Genomic DNA, 26,074 nt, shown 5'->3' on the forward strand with positions numbered 1-26,074 from the left:
TGTGTCCATTCATTCTTTTACGTAGAGACTGTCCAGTTTGGCCAATGTACATTGCTGGCACATGATGGCATATTTCACATTGGTAGATGCGCAGGTGAACGAGCCTCTGATAGTGTGGCTGATGTGATTAGGCCCTATGATGGTGTCCCCTGAATAGATATGTGGACAGAGTTGGCAACGGGCTTTGTTGCAAGGATAGGTTCCTGGGTTAGTGGTTCTGTTGTGTGGTGTGTGGTTGCTGGTGAGTATTTGCTTCAGATTGGGGGGCTGTCTGTAAGCAAGGACTGGTCTGTCTCCCAAGATCTGTGAGAGTGATGGATCGTCCTTCAGGATAGGTTGTAGATCCTTGATGATGCGTTGGAGAGGTTTTAGTTGGGGGCTGAAGGTGATGGCTAGTGGCGTTCTGTTGTTTTCTTTGTTGGGCCTGTCCTGTAGTAGGTGACTTCTGGGTACTCTTCTAGCTCTGTCAGTTTGTTTCTTCACTTCATCAGGTGGGTATTGTAGTTGTAGGAATGCATGATAGAGATCTTGTAGGTGTTTGTCTCTGTCTGAGGGGTTGGAGCAAATGCGGTTATATCGTAGCACTTGGCTGTAGACAATGGATCGAGTGGTATGATCTGGATGAAAGCTAGAGGCATGTAGGTAGGAATAGCGGTCAGTAGGCTTCCGATATAGGGTGGTGTTTATGTGACCATCGCTTATTAGCACCGTAGTGTCCAGGAAGTGGATCTCTTGTGTGGACTGGTCCAGGCTGAGGTTGATGGTGGGATGGAAATTGTTGGAATCCTGGTGGAATTCCTCAAGGGCTTCTTTTCCATGGGTCCAGATGATGAAGATGTCATCAATGTAGCGCAAGTAGAGTAGGGGCATTAGGGGACGAGAGCTGAGGAAGCGTTGTTCTAAGTCAGCCATAAAAATGTTGTCATACTGTGGGGCCATGCGGGTACCCATCGCAGTGCCGCTGATTTGAAGGTATACATTGTCACCAAATGTGAAATAGTTATGGGTCAGGACAAAGTCACAAAGTTCAGCCACCAGGTTAGCCATGACAGTATCGGGGATACTGTTCCTGACGGCTTGTAGTCCATCTTTGTGTGGAATGTTGGTGTAGAGGCTTCTACATCCATAGTGGCTAGCATGGTGTTTTTAGGAAGATCACCAATGGACTGTAGTTTCCTCAGGAAGTCAGTGGTGTCTCGAAGATAGCTGGGAGTGCTGGTAACGAAGGGCCTGAGGAGGGAGTCTACATAGCCAGACAATCCTGCTGTCAGGGTGCCAATGCCTGAGATGATGGGGCGTCCAGGATTTCCAGGTTTATGGATCTTGGGTAGCAGATAGAATACCCCAGGTCGGGGCTCCAGGGGTGTGTCTGTGCGGATTTGTTCTTGTGCTTTTTCAGGGAGTTTCTTGAGCAAATGCTGTAGTTTCTTTTGGTAACTCTCAGTGGGATCAGAGGGTAATGGCTTGTAGAAAGTGGTGTTGGAGAGCTGCCTAGTAGCCTCTTGTTCATACTCCGACCTATTCATGATGACGACAGCACCTCCTTTGTCAGCCTTTTTGATTATGATGTCAGAGTTGTTTCTGAGGCTGTGGATGGCACTGTGTTCTGCATGGCTGAGGTTATGGGGAAGCGATGCTGCTTTTCCACAATTTCAGCTCGTGCACGTCGGCGGAAGCACTCTATGTAGAAATCCAGGCTGCTGTTTCGACTTTCAGGAGGAGTCCACCCAGAATCCTTCTTTTTGTAGTGTTGGCAGGAAGGTCTCTGTGGGTTAATATGTTGGTCAGAGGTGTGTTGGAAATATTCCTTGAGTCTGAGACGTCGAAAATAGGATTCTAGGTCACCACAGAACTGTATCATATTCGTGGGGGTGGAGGGGCAAAAGGAGAGGCCCCGAGATAGGACAGATTCTTCTGCTGGGCTAAGAGTATAGTTGGATAGATTAACAATATTGCTGGGTGGGTTACGGGAACCATTGTTGTGGCCCCTTGTGGCATATAGTAGTTTAGATAGCTTAGTGTCCTTTTTCTTTTGTAGAGAAGCAAAGTGTGTGTTGTAAATGGCTTGTCTAGTTTTTGTAAAGTCCAGCCACGAGGAAGTTTGTGTGGAAGGTTGGTTCTTTGAGAGTATCCAGTTTTGAGAGCTCATTCTTAATCTTTCCCTGTTTGCTGTAGAGGATGTTGATCAGGTGGTTCCGCAGTTTCTTTGAGAGTGTGTGGCACAAGCTGTCAGCATAGTTTGTGTGGTATGTAGATTGTAATGGATTTTTTACCTTCAGTCCTTTCGGTATGATGTCCATCTGTTTGCATTTGGAGAGGAAGATGATGTCTGTCTGTATCTGTGCGAGTTTTTTCATGAAGTTGACAGATTTCCACTCTGTCAACTGGACAGTCTCTACGTAAAAGAATGAATGGACACAAATCAGACGTCAAGAATTATAACATTCAAAAACCAGTTGGAGAACACTTCAATCTCTCTGGTCACTCGACCACAGACCTAAGAGTGGCTATCCTTCAACAAAAAAGCTTCAAAAACAGACTCCAACGAGAGACTGCTGAATTTGAAATAATTTGCAAACTGGATACAATTAACTTAGGCTTGAATAGAGACTGGGGATGGATGAATCATTACACAAAGTAAAACTATTTCCCCATGGTATTTCTCCCTCCCACCCCATCCCCCACTGTTCCTCTGATATTCTTGTTAACTGCTGGAATTAGCCTACCTTGCTTGTCACCATGAAAGGTTTTCCTCCTCCTCCTCCTCCCCCCCCCCCCCCCCCCCCCCCCCGCTGCTGGTGATGGCTTATCTTAAGTGATCACTCTCCTTACAGTGTGTATGATAAACCCATTGTTTCATGTTCTCTGTGTTTGTGTATATAAATCTCTCCTCTGTTTTTTCCACCAAATGCATCCGATGAAGTGAGCTGTAGCTCACGAAAGCTTATGCTCTAATAAATTTGTTAGTCTCTAAGGTGCCACAAGTACTCCTTTTCTTTCTCCCCAGGCTCTGACAGGGACCCCTTTGAGGGCAGTGTGTCTTTGGACTTGATTCTACTTAAAATAGACCATGAAAAATTTGATTAGTACCTATCCTGAATTTGATTACTCAGGGAAGGATGCGCTAAAGTATTGTTACCCAAGTGCAACTATTTAAAAAATAATAATGACCATTATGAAATATGCATATGTTGCCTGATCAAAATGAGTACATTTGAAGCATTAAGTGTGGCCCTTCTTTATTCCTTCATTTTTTGACAGTTACACCCAAGCCAGGAGCATCTACGGTACAAAACGTAACTCAAGCATCATCCCCATCTCAGACGCAGGCCCCACAACAGAATCTTCAGTCTGTGCAAACAACTCATTCCTTTCCTTCTGTGACCCCTGACCTTATTGTCCAGACGCCAGTAATGACAGTGGTGCCTCCTCAGCCACCTGCACCTCCTCCCCCTCCTCCCCCACCTCCTGTTCCCCCAACCCCCGCTCCCCAGCCCATTCAAGCACACCCACCTGTTATCCCAACAACTGCACAGCCTGTGAAGGTGAGTAAATAAGGACTCTGTGGAGTTAATGAGTCAGGATTCTTTGTGTTCAATTTCCTCTCTAGAACAGAAGATTTTATTGGATGACTATTTTAAAACTTTCACTGGGAAGTCCATTTCATCTTAGGGTTTAAAATTGCTTTACAGATTTTTACTGATTGGAGAGGTGGGACTGAGGCACACAGAAGTGAAGGGTGGGATTTTCAAGAGCATTTAGGAGAGTTGGGCTCCTAACTCCTTATTTGCCTTTGAAAATCCCACCTGACTGACTTGTCCAAGGTCATCCAGCAGGTCAAGGACAGAATCATAGAATGATGATTAGGGTCTAGGAGTTCTGATTTCCAGTCCTCTTCTCTAACCACGAAGACTCTGCCTCACTTGTCCTTATCAATTAAAAGTAGAATCTGTTTTCCATAGATTGTTGACCATAGCAAAGTAATTGACTAGAACAGTATTTGCCCATCAGAATTTCTACTAAACATTTAGCCAACACCCTTGTATACTGGGGTTAATAGAGTTGGGTATTTTTAGGCTTTGCAAGGAAAAGAAAGCCATCTGGCTTGAAAAGCTATGTCACTGTGGCTAAGCTAGCCAAAAGTGACTAGTAATTTTGGGTGCCTCAATTTTTGGATGCGCAACATAACATTATTTAAATTTACTCTTCAAAAAGAGCCAAGTCCCCACCCATTAAAATCAGGCTCCTTTATCGTCTCTCAAGTTGGGTACCCAGAATCACTAGTTGCTTTTGAAAATTTTGGCATACATCTTCAGCAGATCAGATCCTGCTAACTAATAGTTCTTATCTTGAGTAATACCTTTTATATCATTGCATCAATAAGGTTGCCACTTTTTTTTTCCTGAGACATGGCACTTCTGTGGATGTCAGGTGCCACTTACAAAAGTTCTTGGCAGAGTTAGGTACCCAAGTTGTATGAACCTTCAATGGGAGTTGGTCACCTGATTGCCTTAGGTACTTTTGAAAATCCCATTCAGCAACTCAGCCAAAATAATCCAAGATCTGGGCTTCTGTAAACACTACACAAGCTGTAGAAATGAATCCTAAGTGGTTTTCTTGATCCTAACATGGTTCTTAAGTAAAAGGTTTTGAATTCTCATTTAACCATCCTCTTGACCTTTTGCTAATATAATAAAGATAATTTGTAGTTACGCATTTTTTTGAGGGCTCAGTACAAACTGCTTCTAGCATGCATATTTATAGAAAGCTTTTTAACTTTTTAGTTCCATCTCATCTGAGTATTTAGTGGTTAGACTTTAATATACAACCAGAGGTGGATCCTGTGAATACAATAGTAACAAAAGAGCACAAGACTAAATAAAATATTATAATGCTGTTGTATTTTTTCTTTTACAGACAAAAAAAGGAGTGAAGAGGAAAGCAGACACCACAACGCCAACAACAATGGACCCAATTCACGAATCCTCCTCGCTGCCCACTGAACCCAAGTCTGCCAAGATGGGTCCACGAAGGGAAAGCAGCCGGCCAGTGAAACCTCCAAAGAAGGATGTTCCGGACTCTCAGCAGCATGTGGTAGAAAAGAGTAACAGTAACAAAGTGTCTGAGCAATTAAAGTATTGCAGTGGCATCATCAAAGAGATGTTTGCCAAGAAGCATGCTGCCTACGCATGGCCCTTCTACAAACCTGTGGACGTGGAAGCACTGGGACTGCATGATTATTGTGATATCATTAAACATCCCATGGATCTGAGCACAATCAAAGTAAGCTCAGTTTCACATAGCCAAAAAAAAAAAATAGACTGTGCAGGAGGAATAACTTCCCTGGGGAAATGCAGTCTGTTTTACATGCCAATTCATGTATGTGGGCATACGTGTGCAGCTGCATGCATAACATGGTGTGTTGTAGATATCCACCAAAAAAGTGTGTTGCGCAAAAAAAAAAAAAAAAAAAGGAATATTCTCTGGGACTCTGTCTGAAATCAAATAACCATTCACTCTGTGTAACCTGAGAATTCTGGTAGGTGGAGTCTCTGATCTGTCCATAGTGTGCTACTCTAAGTGACAGGTCCTGAAAAGAAGACAGTCCTCTTTCCAGAATGGGTCTTCAAAAAAAAAAAAAAATTTTTTTTAAATTGCCTGTGCATTTTTAAAAAGTAAATGTCCTCTACTATGGCAGTCTACACTGAATACCCTTAGCCAAGATAATGGGCTCAATCAGTACAGATTGCTGTAGTAGGGGAATTTTCTTTAAAACAAAAACAAACAAACCACCACATTGGCTGTTCACCTTTAAAGGAAATGTTCTGCTTAATTTAAAGGACTGTGTTTCCAGAGCATCTAAATCAAAGCCTTCTGTTGTGAGGACACAGCTAGCTCCCTCTCATGGACTATTTGAGAGTTGCTTATCCAAGAGAAGTAATTGCAAAGCAGTCCATATCTCTGCTGAAAATGTCAATTCATTGTTGGGAGCACTGTCATTTTATAACTTCATCATGGATATCGCTTTAAACTGCAGAATTCTTTGGTTGTATCAATTTAACTCTGAGCGCTAATATTCACACAACTCAGACTTCTTTTTTAAAATACTTTAAGCAGAAGAAAGAGACAAATTTCTCTCTTCCCCCAAACCCATATTGAGATTACACTGGGAACTTGGCTTGTATGAAGTGAATGAAGGAGTATTGTTTTTCCTTCAATTAAATAATTAAAACCTGTGCTGAAGATTGAGCTGGTACCATTTCCCCTTTTTCTGAATATGCATAATAACTTTGAGCGTTCTGTAGTATTCTCTAATCAAACCAATAATCTAACCAAAAAAAAAAAACCAGCTAGGAAGTTCTGAAAAGCCACAAGTACAGAGAGGATCTGGATGGCTGAAGCATTGGTAATGGGATAACAAAGTTCTTTATTCCAGGTCACTGGTTGAAATTTAGTTCAAGTTGGTTGTGAGCAAAAATCATTGCCCATGACAACTGTTTTATGTTTATATGAAATGCATTGGTGGGTCTTGTTCCAGTTGCTGATGGTCAGGTGTCCACCTCTCAAAAAAACACCATCACTTTTGGCCTTGTTGTTGGCAGGCACAGCAGAGAGGCAAAGGATTGAATGAGCCATGGAGACAGAACTATCCTCACCTCTGGCTCCTTCAGACAAAAATTGAGGTATATAATGAGATGGTGTGGACAACTGTCGATAAATTGAGATCTGCACACGTCAGGGCTTCACACCACTACATTCACTTCATAATAAAATGAAGTTGCTGTGCAGGGAGTTTATTTTAAGGCTTGTGGTTTTGTAATGGCAGATAGTCTCACTCTGGACTGACTTAAGCCTGCACAGTTCAACTGCTTTGTTTCTTTAATCGAGCTCTATCTTTTCCCCGGGGGTGGGGATAAGATTCATCCTTAGATCCTTGGGGGATTTATTCCCACACTACACTCTCAAAAATCCTATGTTGCCACAGCCAGTTGGATGTGGTTCCCTGTGTCTGACAGAAAAATGCCAAGCATATTGCCTTCTTGAATGCTTCCAGGTTCCTGCTGACCTGAAGGAGGAACTATCCTGTGGTCCCAATTCCTCAAACTGTCACTGCTATGCTGGACTAAGCCCACTCGTGCAATGTCTTTAACTGCTACTGACAGTTTGTGATTTCTCTTATAAGAAAGTGATTCAAAGATTAAAAACATGTTTGTTTAAAAAATAATTTCAGATGCGTGTGTGAAGTTTTAGCCTATTGTTTTCAAACAAAACTTTGAATCATGATTGGTAATGATGTTCATGGTCATGGGGACCAGTAATCTAGTGAATTAGTTCCTTCATACTGTCGGTTGAATTGGTCGGCAGTGAAAGTGTCTGTCACATGTGATCAGTCGTGTCCTCCCATGTAGCTTGCAGTTGCCCATTATTATGGAGGGATGTTCTATGAAGGAATACCAGCTCCAGCATACAATGTTCCATTTTGGTCTCAGCAGTTTAGCTGCATTGTATGCTATTTCTGTAGTTGTCTTTTGGATGCACCTCCATGTTATAGTTCAGGATGACTGTAATCTGCTCCATTTTATGTAAATCAAATGCAGATCTCAGGTTTCTGGAAAGTTTCCAAAGCAGTGTTCCATTTGGCAAAGATTAGATATAGGTGGAAGCCCAGAACTCTATGGATGCCATAGATCCAAGATATTTCTTGTCCATTCAGTAACTTGTTTTGTTTGCTCTGTTGATAGTGGAGTTTTGTTTTCCCTTCTAGTCTAAACTGGAGAACCGGGAATACAGAGATGCTCAGGAATTTGCAGCAGATGTCCGATTGATGTTTTCCAATTGTTACAAATACAACCCTGCTGATCATGAGGTGGTAGCTATGGCACGGAAACTGCAGGTAAAGAAACAGCTTTGTTAGAGTGCTTTTCTGTTTTGAACTCGTACCTGAAACTTTTTCATAATGATCTAGCATAACCTACACCCTAAACTTTTAAAAGTAAAATAAATTGAAGTACAAAAATATACCAGAATGGTACACTAAATTTTCAAAAGCAAATCTTCCACTTTGCAGTGTTAGCATGAACTGTAGTTGCTATGCCATCTTGAACAGACTGAACTGGTAACTTTTTTTTTTTTTTTTTTTCTTTTTTGAGTAGTGTCCCTATAGGCACTCCACTTCAGGTGTGCATGCACCCCTTGCATCTTTGATTGGAGGTTTTCAGTAGCAGTGCCTGTTAAGCCCATGCATGAACTCCAGACATCCTTGTTCTCTGTCCCAACTATGAGTAGAGCTGTGTGACAAGCCACCCACAGCCTGAGACAGTGTCTAGCATGCCTGCTTCTAGTGTTGCTCGAAGCTTGCTTTAGGTTCATCTCATTTTTAATATAGTGTAATTATTCACTTCTACAAGTTATATTTTATAATGTCTTCGCTTCATTTGAGGCGAGCTTTTTTCAGTGCTTTTCCTTCTCCCCGCCTGAGGGGTTCCCTGTGGGGGTTTTTGCCTTGTCGCCGGAGTATGCCCGGATCTCTGGGATTCAAGTAAGGTCTCGCATCTCAGGAATCTGTCCCACTCAGTGCTGGACATTACCAGTACAGTTACTGTCTGGGGTACGTTCATATCCCTCAAAAGCACAATACCTACTCAACCTTTAAGATCAAAGCTTAACAGGAGATTAGATTCAAGCTTCTCTACAATGGAGCACTCCCATCTTCAGATCCAGGCTACGATACTCCCCTGTACATCAGCCTTTGAGTGAGCATAGTGTCTCATCAGCTTCTGCACCAGTTTTCCCCCCAACTTCTCAGGGAAAGATGTTGGAGGGTACCAAATAGGCACTTAAAAAGAGGAGTTCTAGTTCTCCTCATGAAGAGCCTATTTCAAAAAAAGCCCCAGTCTCTTCAGAAATTAACTGTTTCAGAGTAGCAGCCGTGTTAGTCTGTATTCGCAAAAAGAAAAGGAGTACTTGTGGCACCTTAGAGACTAACAAATTTATTAGAGCATAAGCTTTCGTGAGCTACAGCTCACGAAAGCTTATGCTCTAATAAATTTGTTAGTCTCTAAGGTGCCACAAGTACTCCTTTTCTTTTTTCAGAAATTAACTGTCAGAGATCTCAGGTCCCAGACTGGATACTTCTGAGTCTCCATGCTCCTGTAATATTGAGTGGTCTTCTAAGACTCCGAGCCCTTCAAAGAGTCACAGTAACAACCATACCTTGTTATCAAAGCTATACTCAGTACTACCTAAGCATGAATCGATCAGCAGAGACTCTAAATTCTCTGCTTCCAGAAGGGCTATACCGACAGGCTATCCTGTGCTGCCTTCGGTTTCTAGACAAGTGATCCAGGGTCCCTTGGTACTTCCAAAGGAGTTGTCATTGGTACCAAAGATGACTTCTGCTAGACAGGACCCATCAAAGCAAGTCTCAACCTGGTACAGACTCTGGAACATCCCTCATTCTCAGCACAAATCCACCTGATAACACAGGAATTTAGCAAAAAGAAAAGGAAGACTTGTGGCACATTAGAGACTAACAAATTAATTTGAGCATAAGCTTTTGTGAGCTACAGCTCACTTCATCGGATGCATTCAGTGGAAAATACAGTGGGGAGATTTATATACACAGAGAGCATGAAACAATGGGTGTTACCATACACACTGTAAGGAGAGTGATCAGGTAAGGTGAGCTATTACCAGCAGGAGAGCAGGGGAAAAAAAACCTTTTGTAGTGATAATCAAGGTGGGCCATTTCCAGCAGTTGACAAGATTGTCTGAGGAACAGCGGGGGGCAGAGGGGGATAAACATGGGGAAATAGTTTTACTTTGTGTAATGACTCATCCACTCCCATTCTTTATTGAAGCCTAAGTTAATTGTATCCAGTTTGCAAATTAATTCCAATTCAGCAGTCTCTCATTGGAGTCTGTTTTTTAAGTTTTTTTGTTGAAGAATTGCCGCTTTTAGGTCTGTAATCGAATGACCAGAGAGATTGAAGTGTTCTCTGACTGGTTTTTGAATGTTACAATTCTTGACGTCTGATTTGTGTCCGATAATGTCATGGCAAACTTGGTAGCTGAACTTCGTGACTTTGTCCTCACCCATAACTATTTTACATTTGAGGACAATGTATACCTTCAAATCAGCTTCACTGCTATGGGTACCCACATGGCCCCACAGTATGCCAACATTTTTATGGCTGACTTAGAACAACGCTTCCTCAGCTCTCGTCCCCTAATGCCCCTACTCTACTTATGCTACATTGATGACATCTTCATCATCTGGACCCATGGAAAAGAAGCCCTTGAGGAATTCCACCAGGATTTCAACAATTTCCATCCAACCATCAACCTCAGCCTGGACCAGTCCACACAAGAGATCCACTTCCTGGACACTACGGTGCTAATAAGCGATGGTCACATAAACACCACCCTATACCAGAAACCTACTGACCGCTGTGCCTACCTACATGCCTCCATCTTTCATCCAGACCACACCACATGATCCATTGTCTACAGCCAAGCTCTACGATACAACCGCATTTGCTCCAACTCCTCAGACAGAGACAAACACCTACAAGATCTCTATCAAGCGTTCTTACAACTACAATACCCACCTCTTGAAGTGAAGAAACAGATTTGACAGAGCCAGAAGAGTACCCAGAAGTTACCTATTACAGGACAGGCCCAACAAAGAAAATAACAGAACGCCACTAGCCATCACCTTCAGTCCCCAACTAAAACCTCTCCAACGCATCATCAAGGATCTACAACCTATCCTGAAGGACGACCCATCACTCTCACAGATCTTGGGAGACAGGCCAGTCCTTGCTTACAGACAGCCCCCCAACCTGAAGCAAATACTCACCAGCAACCACACACCGCGCAACAGAACCACTAACCCAGGAGCCTGTCCTTGCAACAAAGCCCGTTGCCAACTCTGTCCACATATCTGTTCAGGGGACACCATCATAGGGCCTAATCACATCAGCCACACTATCAGAGGCTCGTTCACCTGCGCATCTACCAATGTGATATATGCCATCATGTGCCAGCAATGCCCCTCTACCATGTACATTGGCCAAACTGGACAGTCTCTATATAAAAGAATAAATGGACACAAATCAGATGCCAAGAATTATAACATTCAAAAATCAGTCGGAGAACACTTCAGTATCTTTGGTCACTTGATTACAGACCGAAAAGTGGCAATTATTCAACAAAAAAAACTTCAAAAACAGACTCCAACAAGAGACTGCTGAATTGGAATTAATTTGCAAACTGGATACAATTAACTTAGGCTTGAATAAAGACTGGGAGTGGATGGATCATTACACAAAGTAAAACTATTTCCCTATGTTTATTCCCCCACCCCCCCTCGCTGTTCCTCGGATGTTCTTGTCAACTGCTGGAAATGGCCCACCTTGGTTATCACTACAAAAGGTCCCCTCTCCACCCCACCCCCCCGCTGGTAATAGCTCATCTTACCTGATCACTCTCCTTACAGTGTGTATAGTAACACCGATTGTTTCATGTTCTCTGTGTATATAAATCTCCCCACTGTATTTTCCACTGAATGCATCTGATGAAGTGAGCTGTAGCTCATGAAAGCTTATGCTCAAATAAATTTGTTAGTCTCTAAGGTGCCACAAGTCCTCCTTTTCTTTTTGCGGATACAGACTAACATAGCTGCTACTCTGAAACAGGAATTTAGGTATTCAAGAGACTTGTTTGTCTCAGAAGAGCTGAAGTCTCCCCTCTCAATGGGAACTGAGTGCCTGTTAATATCAACAGGGTTACCAGGATTAGATCTTTCCCTGGTGCTGCCCGCTTCTCCAGTACTTTCTGAGCAAGGTGGAGCTTATCCTATAGACAATAATGAGGACCTCTCTTCAGATTCCCAAATCTTTGTGCAAGGACCTGTCACCTTCCCTGACACCTTTACGGAAAGAGAGGATCTTGGGGCAAGACAAATCCATGTCCCTTCTCATTGATACGAGCAGCATTGGATGCCATCTTCTGTGCTTAATGGCTCTTCTCAGTGGCCATATTGGAATCTTTGTGCCACCGATTAACAGTTTTCAAGAGCCTCGTGCCTTTCTCATGGTGACCAGTGGGAAGACCATTGCTTCCAACTGCCAGAACACGTGCAGCTTGTACCTTTGTAACATAACATGCCAGGTTACATCTTTGCTGTGTCCAGGAATGGCTAAGGATAATTTATAGCCTGAACAAGCACAATCTAGTATCTTCCCCTCCCTAAGTACTGGACTCACTCAGTTGGTGGAAGGAGCCATCCAATATCTGTGCAGGTGTTTCTTTCATCCAGCCTCATATCTCCATAACATTAGATGCATCGATGATGGGGTGCAGGGGCACACTTGGGGACTCTCACCATTCTGGGCAAATTGTCCACCCAAGTGTGTCTCTTACACGTCAAAAATGCCTCATGGATTTGCCTTTGATTAATGGAATGAAATAGCTACAAAGTCATAACAGACAGCATAGCCAGCATGTTCTACATCAATTGTCAGGAGGGAGGGGGTGCAAGATCCCCCCCCTTCTCTGTGCTGTAGAAGTTATAGAACTGATGTATAACCAATCACGTCCTTATTTCAGTCTCGCCTTCCAGGTATATAAAACACCATGGCTGACAATATCAGCTGTCACTTCTCCCTAGATAACGATTGGGAGCTGGACTTGTGGACCCGCAATTGCATTTTCTGACCCTGGAGTTTCCAGAGATGGACTTGTTTATTGCCCCCACCAACAGGAAGTACAAGTAATTCAACTCAAGAGGAGGGCTGGGTCCTCTCTTCCCAGCAGACTCCTTTCCTAATTCCTTGGACAAAGGCCCCTTCTCCATGCATATCCTCCCACAGCCATGATCTTGAGAGTGTTGAACAAGATCAGACAAGACAAACCTAGGGTCATTTTTGTTATCCCATAGTGACCAAGTCAAGCGTGGTATCCTTACCTGATTTGTCTTTGTTGTCTGTTATTGAGTCTTCTGTCATCTCCCCACTTGCTGTCTCAGGATTCTGGTCGGACTCTTCATCCCAACCTGGGAATTTTTCATCTCAGAGCTAGGTTCTTTGATGGTTCTTGGGGATAACGTCTTCCTGTTCTGCAGAGGTATAACGGTGATGTTAAACAGCAGAAAGATATGTTGTGAAACATTTGCCTTCAGAAATGTAAGAGATTTCACCAGTGTTGTACTGGGCAGCAGTTTTTGCCTGTTCACTCTTCCCTCTTTGCTGTCCTTGACTACCTGTTGGAATTGAAAAAGTCAGGACTCTCCAGGAATTCAGTAAAGCTCACATGGCAGCCATAATGACCTTTCATTGCTGTGTTGAGGGATTCTCAGTGTTTGCTCACTCCAGGACAGCAAAATTCATTAAGAGGTTGAACCTTTTTCCATTGTATAGAGCTCACCCCTAAACAGAGGTGAAAGTAAGCTGGTACGCTCCGGTACGAAGTACTGGCAAGAGCCGGTGCACCATACTGGGGCAGCCCGACTTCCCCAGGGGGCAATTTAAAGGGCCTGGGACTCCCAGCAGTGGCTGGAGCCCCAGGCCCTTTAAATTGCCTCCAGAGCGCTGCTGCTGGAGCCCTGGGGTAGCAGCTGCAGGGCTCCGACAGCTATTTAAAGGGCCTGGGGCTCCCCTGCTTCTACTGCCTGGGCTCTTTAAATAGCCATTGGAGCCCCGCCGCCGCTACTCCAGGGCTCTGGCGGCTATTTAAAGGACCGGGGAGGTAGAAGCAGGGGAGCTGCGGGCCCTTTAAATAGCCACCAGAGCCCTGTTGTAGTTGGGGCTCCAGGGGCTATTTAAAGGGCCCGGGACTCCATCTGCCTCTGCAGCCCCGGTCCTTTAAATAGCTGCTGGAGCCCTGCCGCTTCCCCAGGGCTCCGGCGGCTATTGAAAGGGCCAGGGCGGTAGAAGAGGGGAGCCCCGGGCCCTTTAAATAGCCCCTGGAGCACCGGGCTGCTGCTGCTACCCCGGTGGGGGGGGGAACTTACCTTAAAGGGTGGGCTGGGGCTGCCTCTGACCCCCTCAACCGCGCCCCTTCCGCCCTAGGTCCCACCCCTTCCAGGGGACAGAGCTGGCCCCAGAGTACCGGTAAGTCACTCAACTTACTTTCACCCCTGCCCCTAAACTAAATTTGGTCCTTAATTGTCCCCTTTCAGCCGGTGGCTGCATGTTCCCATCTTCACCTGGCCATGAAAACTGCTTTCTTGGTGGCCGTCACTTCTGCCAAAAGAGTTGGCGAAAGGGGTTGATAATCGCAGACCCTCCCTTTACAGTATTCTTCAGGAAGAAAGTTTCATTACAACCCCATCATAGCCTTCTACTGAAGGTATGTTTTGAATTCTGTATTAGCCATTAATATTCCTGGATATTCATCTTCCAATCTTCTTCCCAAAATCATACCAGAGCACTGTTTGCCCGTTCAGCTCTATATCTCAGTACAGGGCATGAGGCCATCAGGAGCGCTTGTGTGGGACAAATGGGCACTGCTGCCGAAACTCTCTGATCTAAACCTCATGGGAGGCATCTGAAGTTGAACACCCATAAGGGGGGTGAGAGGGAAATATCTTGAACTGTAGTTCCTGCACAATGTGAGTAATCTCTCCTTGGTCTCTGTAACTGTGTACTTTGTTTACCATCCTTTAACTGAAGCGAAAACTTATTTTGCTTCCCATCTTATAAAGCCTCAGAAGCAAATAGCTTTATAAATAACTTTCTTGTATTGAGTACTGTGTTGCCGTCACAGTAATCTTTTATCAAAATTCGGTAATCTTTTGTGTCAGAGCCTTTCATTAAAATGTGCAGCTCTCCACTCATTCGTGCAGCATGTAGGGCTTTTTTAAATAGCAGTGTAGCTTACAGAAGGGAAGTGTTTCACTCAATATGGAAACTTCAGTATTCCATGAAAATGTCTGTTTACATTCGTATTCAGAGTAGCTGGAGTGACTCTCCTAGTTCCAATAGCCTGTGCAGGAACAGTCAATTATCTTTCAGTAACTTCACACTCTTGCATAATAGCTTGAGCTCTGCCCCACAGTAACAGGAAGAAGATCCAGAATAAGAGCCCAAGTTTCCCAGGGTGGTGTGCTCCCTTGTGCCATCTCATTTTGTAGGCTGAAAACACACACGTGCACTCTCTGCACTGGGCATTTTGGCATGTAGTTTGTGGATATTTCTGGGCTTAGAACAGAATATTGAAGGCCTCCTATAACTATCATGAAAGGTACTCCATTGTGTTGCCCCGTACATTGTACTATATTGGTATACTTGGATGTTCTGCTTAATCTAGCCTTTTCTGTGAATACCAGATCCATCCAGACTGACAGCTTGTCAGGATGGCTTTTAAAAGGGAATTATATTTGGCTGCAACTTACTTATCTCATGGTCTTGCTCCTGCATTTCCCTTCCCTTGGAGACGATTTTATATAGGAGAATTGTCAGGCACTTATTGATAAAAAGAAAAGGAGTACTTGTGGCACCTTAGAGACTAACAAATTTATTTGAGCATAAGCTTTTGTGAGCTACAGCTATTGATGTAAATGAAGGAAATGTAAATGTGAACCAGAAACATGTAAAGTTTTCATCTTCCTTCCAAGAGGAGAAAAAATCTGAAAGCACTTTGCCCATTCATCAGGCGTTGAAGCATTTTGTAAGGGTTGGATTACAAACTGTCTTTGAAAGTATGGTGTACAGGGCAATACCACCCACAGAAATGGTTGTCTTATATGCAGGGAATTTTTCCTATATGCCATTTTTTAATGTCTGTTTCATATTCCTCATGTATCTCAATTCCTGTCACTTTTGCTGCTGTATGCTGCATTTACTCAAGCTATATATATGTCCTTCTATTCCTGTGTGGCTTTGGATAAAGAATCCAGTACTGTAGCCCAAAGGAGCATTAGCTCTTTTGGCTGTGCACCATCACACTGTGTGTAACATCTCAAGTTCCTTGTCAGTGCATCATAACTGTCTAGCTACAGCAATGCTCAAAGCCACGCTCTGAATTTCCATACAACCCAGTGATCTGCTTAGCATTTTACACAGCATGTTACAATTTTTAAAAACATTGTTAAAATTGTTAAAAGGAGAAAGATATGTTTTAAGGAGGAACTGAGGGATTCACCACAGAGAACCTGCAAGCATCAGTGATGCTGGTATATCTGGTAGGAAGCACTTGTCTAGCACAAGGAAATTTAAATTACAGCTCGCCATTCTAAACATCAGGGCTTTGGTATATGAGTGCTGTACCAGGCTGCAGGCTATTACTGCATGGAGATCACTATTCTCCTTCCTCCCTGCTTCCTATAGTAATTTATTTGAAGTCCTGGCCTCCCAGTCTTGGCATTCTGGGCATTTTCACATTAATTGTGTCCTCTAAGTGTGCTTAGGAGAATGAGACTAAATTCTGAAGATGTGAAAAGTTAGATGCATGGAACTCCTCCTTTCAGGCTTTGAAGTGATGTTAGGGATCCATGTTAAATCATCTCTATCAGATCCCTACCCAGTCTTCACTGCACAATACTGCATAGATGGATCCAACAATTACATGACAAGGTCTTGGGTCAATCTGAAGATCAGTTTGTGCCCAGCCTTCTAGTGTAGCACTAGAAATGAGCAGTGTTAAGTCTGCTGACTGTCCTGTTGTGTAACAGAGGAGTGAGAGGCTGGTCTTTTTCCATTGAGTGCCTGCAATTTTAGAATGGTCTTCCCTCTGATATGCACCAAAATATATCAATTACATCCTTCCAGGCAAGATTTTAAAATAGCTTTCTGCTTTGTTTGCATTTTTATGGGGGTTTATTTATTGCTGAATAGTGGGTTACAAGTGTTTCCTATGAAAATTCACCAACTTCTGGAAACTTACGAGTTTGGATTCTGGTTTTTTTGGGCAGAGCTCAATCCTTTGTTTTAAGCGAAGAAAAAATTGGTTACACCTCACTTGTCTATAGGCTTTTTGGCTGGAGAACATTTTGAACACTGTCAATTTGACTACTGTTCTACTTGAAGCAGGTTCACAAGCGCAAAAAGTGTTGATAGACTGGTGAACATAACTGACTCATTCCATGCAAGGAAGTCTTCCATGTTTTTGTTTGTTTGTTTGCATTACTTTAGCACCAAGAAGCCTGAACTGAGATTGTGGAACCATACTTACAGGAACCCATAAGGATTCTCGTCCATATCAGAGATAGCGGGATCAGTCCTGGGATCGGTCCCACCCCATCTACTATATGGGCCACTTGCGTCTTTTGGCAGCGTATCGGCAGCAATTTTCTAGACCTTTGGTTCTACTGCACCAGAAGACTAGAGTCAAACATTCTCCTCCACCAAACCCCCAACACCAGAAGACCTTTGAGGGCTAGGGTGGACAACAAGGCTACCCCTCAAACCCCTGTTTAATCTTTGTCTCTGGATGAGGTAGTCCTACTTCCATCACCATCGATGGTTGACCTTTTTTGCTGATTCTAGGATCTTGTGAAGAGGATGGTGGACACCCTCAAGTTACCTCTTGAGGAGGTTAAAGACTCACAATACAAGCTCCTGGACACTTTGCAGTCAGTGACACCCACCCAAGTTGCGCTACCCAATAATGAAGATCTCATAGATTCAGCAAAGGCTGTGTGGCAAATTTCTGGCACTATACTGGCAATTTGTAAATGGACAGATGAAAAATATTGTTACCATAAGACTCAGGATTTTTGTTTTGCCATCCTCCAACTAATTCCCATGTGTTGAATGCCGTAAACGAGCCATGTAAACAGCATTATTCCAGGTCTACCTCTTATGACAAGGACCAGAAAAGGATAGACCTTTTTGGGCGAAAGGCTTACTCATCTGCAACCCTTCAATTTTGGATCACAAATTATAAGGCAGTCATGGCTAAGTACGACTTCACAAGAATTTACAGCAAGTTTGCAACCTTTATTGAACATCTTCCACAAGAGCATAGAGAGCACTTTCAGGCTATCCTTAAGGAGAGGCAGTTATTAGCCAGAGCCTCTCTCCCAGCATTCTTGGATGTTGCAGACACTGCCACTAGATCCATCTCCACAGCAGTTGTCATGCTCAGGGTGTCATGGCTCCAGCTGTTGGGGTTCCTGAGAGAGGTTTGATGATCAGAAGCTCTTCTCAGGAACTACAGACAAGTCCCCACACATGCTGAAGAACTCTGGGTCTGTGTTGAGGTTTCTGGGTATATGTACTCCTACAAAAAAGAGGAGATTTAGGGGGTCTCAAACTGCCCAAAGATCACACCCAACGTAGTTCTCTGGATTTCACAAAACTCGCTAGAAAGAGACTGAGATTCTGGAGGGAAAAAGCTTCCCACCTGCTGTCAGCAAGTACCCAGTCATCTTTGAAACAGCTATTTTGACAGGATGGTCAAGGGCTCAACTCCTCCCTCACCTCTAGTTTGCAAGCAATGGCCTTTTGCCCACCTCCACACTTTTGGAGACTGCCTTTCCCATTTCCAGCAGACACGTGTGTCATGGAGAATATAACATTGGGCTCCACTATCCACTTTGTCCCTTTTTCCCTTCCACTCTCCTTCCCCATCCTTTTCAGGGACCCCCTAACAAGATTATACTGAGCCAAGAAGTACACTCCCTCCTTTGTTTCGGTGTACCAGCACTGCCCCGGTGCAGCAGCAGTTAATCCTTTTCTTTGGGCTGAGGAGGCCATACCCCCTCAGTTCTACTGGGCATGCTCCAGCTGGAGACAGGGTATAAAAGGAAGCAGAGCTGCTCAGTCTGGGCTGACCACTGGTGAGGAAGGAAGTGCAGTGCTGGCTCCTGTGTGAGGACCACTTGCACTCCAGGATGCAGAGGCCAGCCAGACAAAGACAAACCCCGACCCTCAGGCTCAGGATGCCGCAGGGAGTGGAGAGACCATGGGGACCCAGAGACGGCAAACTGCAGGAAGTGACCCAGGGAAACTTGATGGGGAATTGGTTGTAGAACCAGAAACTAGCTCAGCGTGTTTCGGTAGGATCCCTGCTGACCTGGTGGCGGGCAACCCCACCACCAACAGGGCCCTGGGTTGGGACTTGGTGGAGAGGGAGGGGACCCGGTGGAGAGGTCCCCCTACCCTGGCCACCACTCACCCCGGGGTGGTGGCCCAGCTCACCCATATGATTGACTCTGGCCGCGAGGCCGCGCTGCCCTGGCAGCAAGGGCCGGGCTATTGACTCTGGCCGCGAGGCCGCGCTGCCCTGGCAGCAAGGGCCGGGCTATTGACTCTGGCCGCGAGGCCGCGCTGCCCTGGCAGCAAGGGCCGGGCTATTGACTCTGGCCGCGAGGCCGCGCTGCCCTGGCAGCAAGGGCCGGGCTATTGACTCTGGCCGCGAGGCCGCGCTGCCCTGGCAGCAAGGGCCGGGCTATTGACTCAGCCACAGTGCTGTAAAGCACTTCTCCCCCGTCCCCAAAAGGTGACTGGATGTACCAGCCCTGCGACAAGGAGCAGTAGACCCCACAGTGGAAGAGGTTTTCCTCAAAGTATATTTTTGTGCCAAGTCTCAAAAAAGTTCCAGATGGTGGCTCTGGCAGCCCTAATCTCTTCTCTGAAGGCAGGAGATTACGTTTCAGCCCTTGATCTACAGATGGCCTATTTCCATCTAGAGATACATCCTGCACATGGGATACCTGTGCTTTACCATGGTCCAGGATTGTTTTTAGTGCCGGGTACTTCTCTTCAGCCTTTCTTTAGCCCCAAAGGCATTCTTAAAGGCTTTAGCAGTAGCAGCTGCTCACCTTCGGTGAGAAGCAATTTTAGTCATTCAGTATTTTGATGACCGGTTAGTCCAGGGCTGATCTTACAAACCAGTATTAACTTCCACCCAGAGCCTCCTCTCTCTTCCAGGAATTGGGTCTCCAGTTAACATTAACATATATTATCCACATTAGCCCCAGTACGGAGGGGCTAATAATTATCCACATTAGCCCCTGTACAGAGAATACAATTCATAGGGGCATATTTGGATTCGTTGGTAGCCAGGGACTTTTTTCCCCACATACAAATTTGTAACTTTGTCAAATCTGGTTGGGACAAATCAAGGAAGTCTCTGTACTACAGTAAGGAACTGTTTGCAGCTCCTGGGTCAGTTGACAGTTTGCACCTTTGTGACCGAGCATGCAAGATTACACCTCTGCTGCTTTTAGGGCTGATTCAGAGGGACCAATTGGACAAACAGGTTAAGGTTCCCCTCCAGGTGAAGAACTCTCTGGATTGATGGAAAGATTAATGCAATGTCTGTGTGGGTGTCCCTTTGATCCAACCTGCTCCAATAATAAGTGTGACAATGGATGCATCGCTGTTTGTTGCATAACTCAGGGCAAGTAGTCACCTCAGTCAACTGGCTCTATATCAATTTGTTGGAACTCAAGGATTACCTACCTTGAGTTCTTGCCCTCATCAAGAGCAAAACAATCACAATCATGACAGACAATGTGGCTTGCATGTTTGATATCAACCACCGAAGGAGAAAGATTCCCCTTCCTGTGCTCTGAAGCTAGAAAGTTATGGAACTGGTATATAGCCGATCAGAGTCAGATCTCAGCTGTTTTGCCTTCCTTGGAACTCAGAATGTCACAGCCAGTATGCTCAGCAGGCACTTCTGACAGGACTAAGAATGGGAGTTGGACTGTCAAATTGAAGTAGCAATTGGAGCAGGTACAGAGAAGGGCTACTAGGATGATCCGAGGAATGGAAAACTTGTCTTATGAAAGGAGACTCAAGGAGCTTGGCTTGTTTAGCCTAACTAAAAGAAGGCTGAGGGGAGATATGATTGCTCTCTATAAATATATCAGAGGGATAAATACAGGAGAGGGAGAGGAATTATTTCAGCTCAGCACCAATGTGGACACAAGAACAAATGGGTATAAACTGGCCACCAGGAAGTTTAGACTTGAAATCAGACGAAGGTTTTTAACCATCAGAGGAGTGAAGTTTTGGAATAGCCTTCCAAGGGAAGCAGTGGGGGCAAAAGATCTATCTGGTTTTAAGATTCTACTCGATAAGTTTATGGAGGAGATGGTATGATGGGATAATGGGATTTTGGTAATTAATTGATCTTTAAATATTCAGGGAAAATAGGCCAAATCCCCTGAGATGGGATATTAGATGGATGGGATCTGAGTTACTATAGAAAATTCTTTCCTGGGTATCTGGCTGGTGAATCTTGCCCATATGCTCAGGGTTTAGCTGATCGCCATATTTGGGGTCGGGAAGGAATTTTCCTCCAGGGCAGATTGGAGAGGCCCTGGAGGTTTTTCGCCTTCCTCTGTAGCATGGGGCATGGTTGACTTGAGGGAGGCTTCTCTGCTCCTTGAAGTCTTTGAACCATGATTTAAGGACTTCAATAGCTCAGACATGGGTGAGGTTTTTCATAGGAGTGGGTGGGTGAGATTCTGTGGCCTGCGCTGTGCAGGAGGTCGGACTAGATGATCAGAATGGTCCCTTCTGACCTTAGTATCTATGAATCTATGAAGTACCAGGCTTGGAGTCCGATTTGAGAGGGCTCCGAGGTAGGACGAAGCGCAAGCTCCATGAGGAGGGTTCTTAAGCAGATATCCCGCTCCTTCTGAGTTTGAGGTTGAAAGTTTTTGCAGATCCTGCACTTATCCTTTCTGTGGGACTCCCCCAAACATTTTAAACATCTCGTGGGGGTCACTAATGGGCATCAGCTGGCTACACAATGAACATGGCTTAAAACCTGGGGAAAAGGGTATGCCCCGTTCCTTGGCGAAGTCCCAGCCAGGACTCTAACTCCTACACAACTACTCTAATGCTTAACTTAAAGGTCTAACTAAGTACCTAGCAACTAACAACAAGGGAGACAGAACAATGACCTGCAAGAACCGCTAATGCTCTTGCGATGCAAGACAAGGCACTCCAACCAACCGTCATGGGTGGTAAGAAGGAGCTGAGAGCGTGTAGGGTCGGCAGCGCATAATATACCAATGCATGAGCGTGGCACTCAAGAGGGCACTACAGCCGACCCTTAGATACCACTAAGGCAAAAATCTCCCAACTGTGCACGTGGGTGCGCGCATACCTAGAATGGAATGGACATGAGCGACACATCTTGAATAACAGCAGTTAGGAAAAGGTAGCTAACTGTTTGTTTTTTATTTTTTTGTTGTTGGCTTGCTTGGACATTCAATACAAATAATTTTAGCTAGGAAACTCCATGCAAAAAAGTACATTAAGAAAATATGCGAAGTTAAGCACTCGGAAGCCAGGAAATGCTAAAGTTAAGACTGAGTGTGTAAAATCTTGTAACACTGACTACTAATCTGTGTATAATAGAAAAAACAGACTTCATAAAAGTCATCTATATAGTATGCAAACAAACATAGTTCCTTGAGTGACTGCACATTTGCATTCCACTCTTGATGTTGGTGCACACAGCTATCAGAAACTCTTTACCTCTATAGTACTCGCTTGGCAGCTTGAGCCCCCCCATTCACCATTACATGCAGTTCTTCTTCGAGTGCTTGCTCATCGATTCCAATTAGGTGTGTGGACACTGCGTGTATGGCTGTCAGAAAGTTTTCCCCTAGCAACACCCGTTGGGTTGGCTGTGGAGCCCCCTGGAGTGGTGCTTTCATCACGTTCAATATATACCCCAGCCGACCCGGCACCGCCTCAGTTCCTTCTTACCACCCATGACGGTCGTTGGAACTGTGGAGTCTTGCTCTGCTTGCTCTCCACGCTTCCCAAGTCTTTAGATAGTATTTGTCAGGGCCAGCTCCAGGCACCAGCGTTCAAAGCGGGTGCTTGGGGCGGAAGTTAGAAAGGGGAGGCAGCATTTCTGCAGCGGCGACAATTCGGCGGCAGCTCCTCTGTCCTGGCGGCGGCGGCAGTTCGGCAGCAGCTACTCTGTTCCGCCGACCACAGCAGCAAATCGGCGGCAGCTTCTCCCTTTTGCCATCCCCAGCAGCTGTTTTTTCACTGCTTGGGGTGGCAAAAACTGCAGAGCCGGCCCTGTTATTTGTTAATTTGGTTTATAGTTCTTATAAAAGGAAGCCCCTCTCAGTTCCTTCTTACCGTCCATGATAGTCATTGGAATTCTGTTCTATATCAGAACAGTTCTGTCTCTCAGCCTTTGTGAACATGGGTGTGGGTGTGTATATATTATATAACACATACATAGTCTAGTCTTCAGTATTATTAGCCAAATGAGCAAGGGAGTTGCTGGCATTAATGTTGGGACTTCCACAGATGATCTTCTTTAAGGACAAGGTTTACCTGCATTCTCATCTGAAATTGGTCCCAAAGGTGGCTTCCCCTTTCCACATCAACCAGCCAATTTATTTGCCAGTATTCCTCCCTGCTCATATGTGGTATTGGGTAGGAGAGCATTTACATATGTTGGACATAAGAGTCTTGCCATTTTACTTGGGAAAAACAGTCACTTTCATAGATCCTCCCAGCTGTTTGTAGTATTGGCAAATAGGGTAAGAGGTCTCCTCCACCCAGAGAATTTCTTTCTGGATTGCACCCTGCATATGTATGTGCAATGACTTTGGCTAAAGTCACTCCCCATGACAGTCACAGCTCGTTTGACGAGGTCACAGTCAGCCTCAGTGACCTTTCTGACACAAGTCCCAATTGCAGACATTTGTAGTGGCAACTTGGTCCACATGTCCATGATCCACGTGCTGTGCTTAAGACCCCAAAGACAATGCTAGAGGGGAACAAGTTGTTCTCAAATCTCTATTGAAATAGATTCCAATCCCACTTCCTGTCTTATGGCTTGTGAGTCTCCAAGAATGGAATGAAAATGTGGAATCACTTGAAGAAAAAAGGGTTACTAACCTGTTCCATAACTGCTCTTCTTAGAGATATGTTGCACATGTCCATTCCGTGACATACACTCCTATCCCTCTTCATTGGAGTTATGGCAAGAAGGAACTGAGGGGGCTCAAGGCAGCTCTGCTCTTTATACCTGCACACAGTGACACACAGCAGCAGGGGAAGTTCGAGCCATCTAACCGGTACTGCTGAAGGAAAAAGTTTGATGGCCATGCACTGGGCATACAGACTGCCAAAGCGAAATTGATATGTGCAACACGTCTTGAACAGTAGTTATGGAACAGATTAGTAACAGTTTTTCGTACTAAGCCCTGCAACCCAATCTGAACCCAGCTACAAGCATCAAGTCTGGGACAGTTGGGTTCGGCTTTCCGTCTGTCTGCGGCGGTTACTTGTGATAGCAGCTGTGTACCTTACTCCTGCCGTCTGCCACCATCTGCTGCTCTGTGTGTACGCTGCAGTGTGCGAGGTATTGCGATGCCTCAGCATACTCATTTTGCAGGGTACACACAGCAGAGCATGGGTGATAGGACCAGAGCATGCAGCTGCCTCTGTGCCAACCCCACAGGCAGGAGGTAGCAGCAGTCGCAACTCAGATTCGGGGGAATGGAGTAGAAGGCTCAGGGTTGAAGTCAGGTCAAAAAATGACTTGACCCTACTTGGGCGGAGCCTAAAAATTAGGCCTGAGCAGACCTCTGGTAACCAAGAATATTATGATTGATCATAGATAAGATTGTAAATTGCATGTTAAGACGTCTACATCGTACTAAAAATGGAAAGTCGGTCTGTAACCACTGAGAATGTTAGAAATTGGTTCTTTCTGTGGCTCTGTGCTCAGTAGTGTCCTGTTTTGATACGACTAGTTAACCCTTTGCCCATTTCTGATCACTATTTTGTGCTGTTCATAAAGGTGTTAACTTGTATTTGAATATGAATTAGTGAATTTTTGTTAATAGGTTAACAATGTATTTTTGCCACTAGATGGTATCAGTGTCTTCAAAATCTGTGTCAACTTCAAGCTGCTTTTATTGGATTTTTTTTTCTGCCTGTTTTAGTTTTGATTATTACTTGATCCAGTTGGCAATTGTAGTTTCCAGTTTCTGCGTTAACCTGCTGTGAAAATGTTGCTTTTCATTGTTAAATACCTCAGATGCAGAGGCAATTTGTTTGTGGAGGGAAGGTTGTATGATTAGTAAAGCGTGTGAAGCACTTCAGGATCTTTAGAGCCTTGTCTGCTCTAGGCTTTTTTTGCCAAAAAACTTGCCACTAACAGTGCTGGTTGTTAGGGCAGACAGGGTTTTAGGTGGCAACCTATGATACGATTAATCAAAATTTGTATTACGGTAGTGCTTAAAGGTCAATAGATTGGGTCCCTAATGTGATAGGTGTCCACACATACTAAATATCAGTCCCTGCCCCCAAGAGCCTACAGTCTTCCCACTGCATCTTCTAGACCTTCTGTAAGCAAAGCTAAATGATACAGTAGTTAAAATGTAAATGCACACCAGGAGTTACGTGTGCTCTAGTGCACTTTCCATTGCTACCAAGTTGAGAAGCTGAACCAGAGGTAGCAACAGTGAGAATATTTTGGCAAAAAATGTAGTGTTTACAAAGTCTGTGGGAAGACAAATGGTACTATAATTACTTTTTCATTTACAAAAAGCATATAGAGAAAAAAACCATACAGGTACAAGTTTCTGATGCTAAGACTGATGAGAGATCAGAGACAGGTGCGACTGAATTAAAAGTGCAGGAAGGTTTCAAGAAGGGATTTCATTCAAGTCATAGTGACAGGTGTGGTACAAGAGCCAAAGTAGACTGGTATAAGTCAGTACAAATTTCATATCTGGGATCCTTCACCTGTATTCTAAGGTAGGACAAAGGAGAAGGAAACATATGTTGGTTTTGTGTTCAGTTTCCTTATTTAAAAAGTCCTGTTAAATGTATGTTGTTCAAAGGAATCATTAGTCTCTTGTGTAAATATTTTTGATAATGCTTAATAGCTGTTTTGTGAAATGAGGTTGATTTATTTTATTTAACTGTGTGTTAAAATAGTTTCATATTTAAATAGTAAATTTTTATACTGCAGCATATTTTATTTGGTGAGTGGTTGAAATAAGTTATGTAAATACATGTGTAAATATTTTTCATACCAACAGTATGCATAGCAGACATGTGATGAGCAGACATGTGCCCTGTGCTAAAGAGTTTCTTAATCTAAGTTGTATACACAGTAGAGT

General features: G+C 44.3%; 1 protein-coding gene across 17 annotated transcripts in view; it reads left to right on the forward strand.

Annotated features, from left to right (window-relative positions):
• BRD4 (bromodomain containing 4) overlaps window positions 1–26,074 on the forward strand; it is a 248,487-nt gene that overhangs the window by 138,906 nt on the left and 83,507 nt on the right. For 10 of the 17 annotated variants that reach the window (XM_038378569.2, XM_038378573.2, XM_038378575.2 and 7 more), the window contains 4 exons: window positions 3,262–3,545; window positions 4,918–5,283; window positions 6,603–6,683; window positions 7,766–7,894. In XM_038378569.2, the coding sequence (XP_038234497.1) occupies window positions 3,262–3,545; window positions 4,918–5,283; window positions 6,603–6,683; window positions 7,766–7,894 (860 nt within the window). Of the gene's footprint in view, window positions 1–3,007; window positions 3,546–4,917; window positions 5,284–6,602; window positions 6,684–7,765; window positions 7,895–26,074 lie in introns of all 17 variants that reach the window. The other 7 variants (XM_043506255.1, XM_038378594.2, XM_043506257.1 and 4 more) reach the window with 5 other exon arrangements.

This window comes from Dermochelys coriacea, chromosome 20 (assembly GCF_009764565.3).
Source record: "Dermochelys coriacea isolate rDerCor1 chromosome 20, rDerCor1.pri.v4, whole genome shotgun sequence".
NCBI classification, from domain to species: domain Eukaryota; kingdom Metazoa; phylum Chordata; order Testudines; family Dermochelyidae; genus Dermochelys; species Dermochelys coriacea.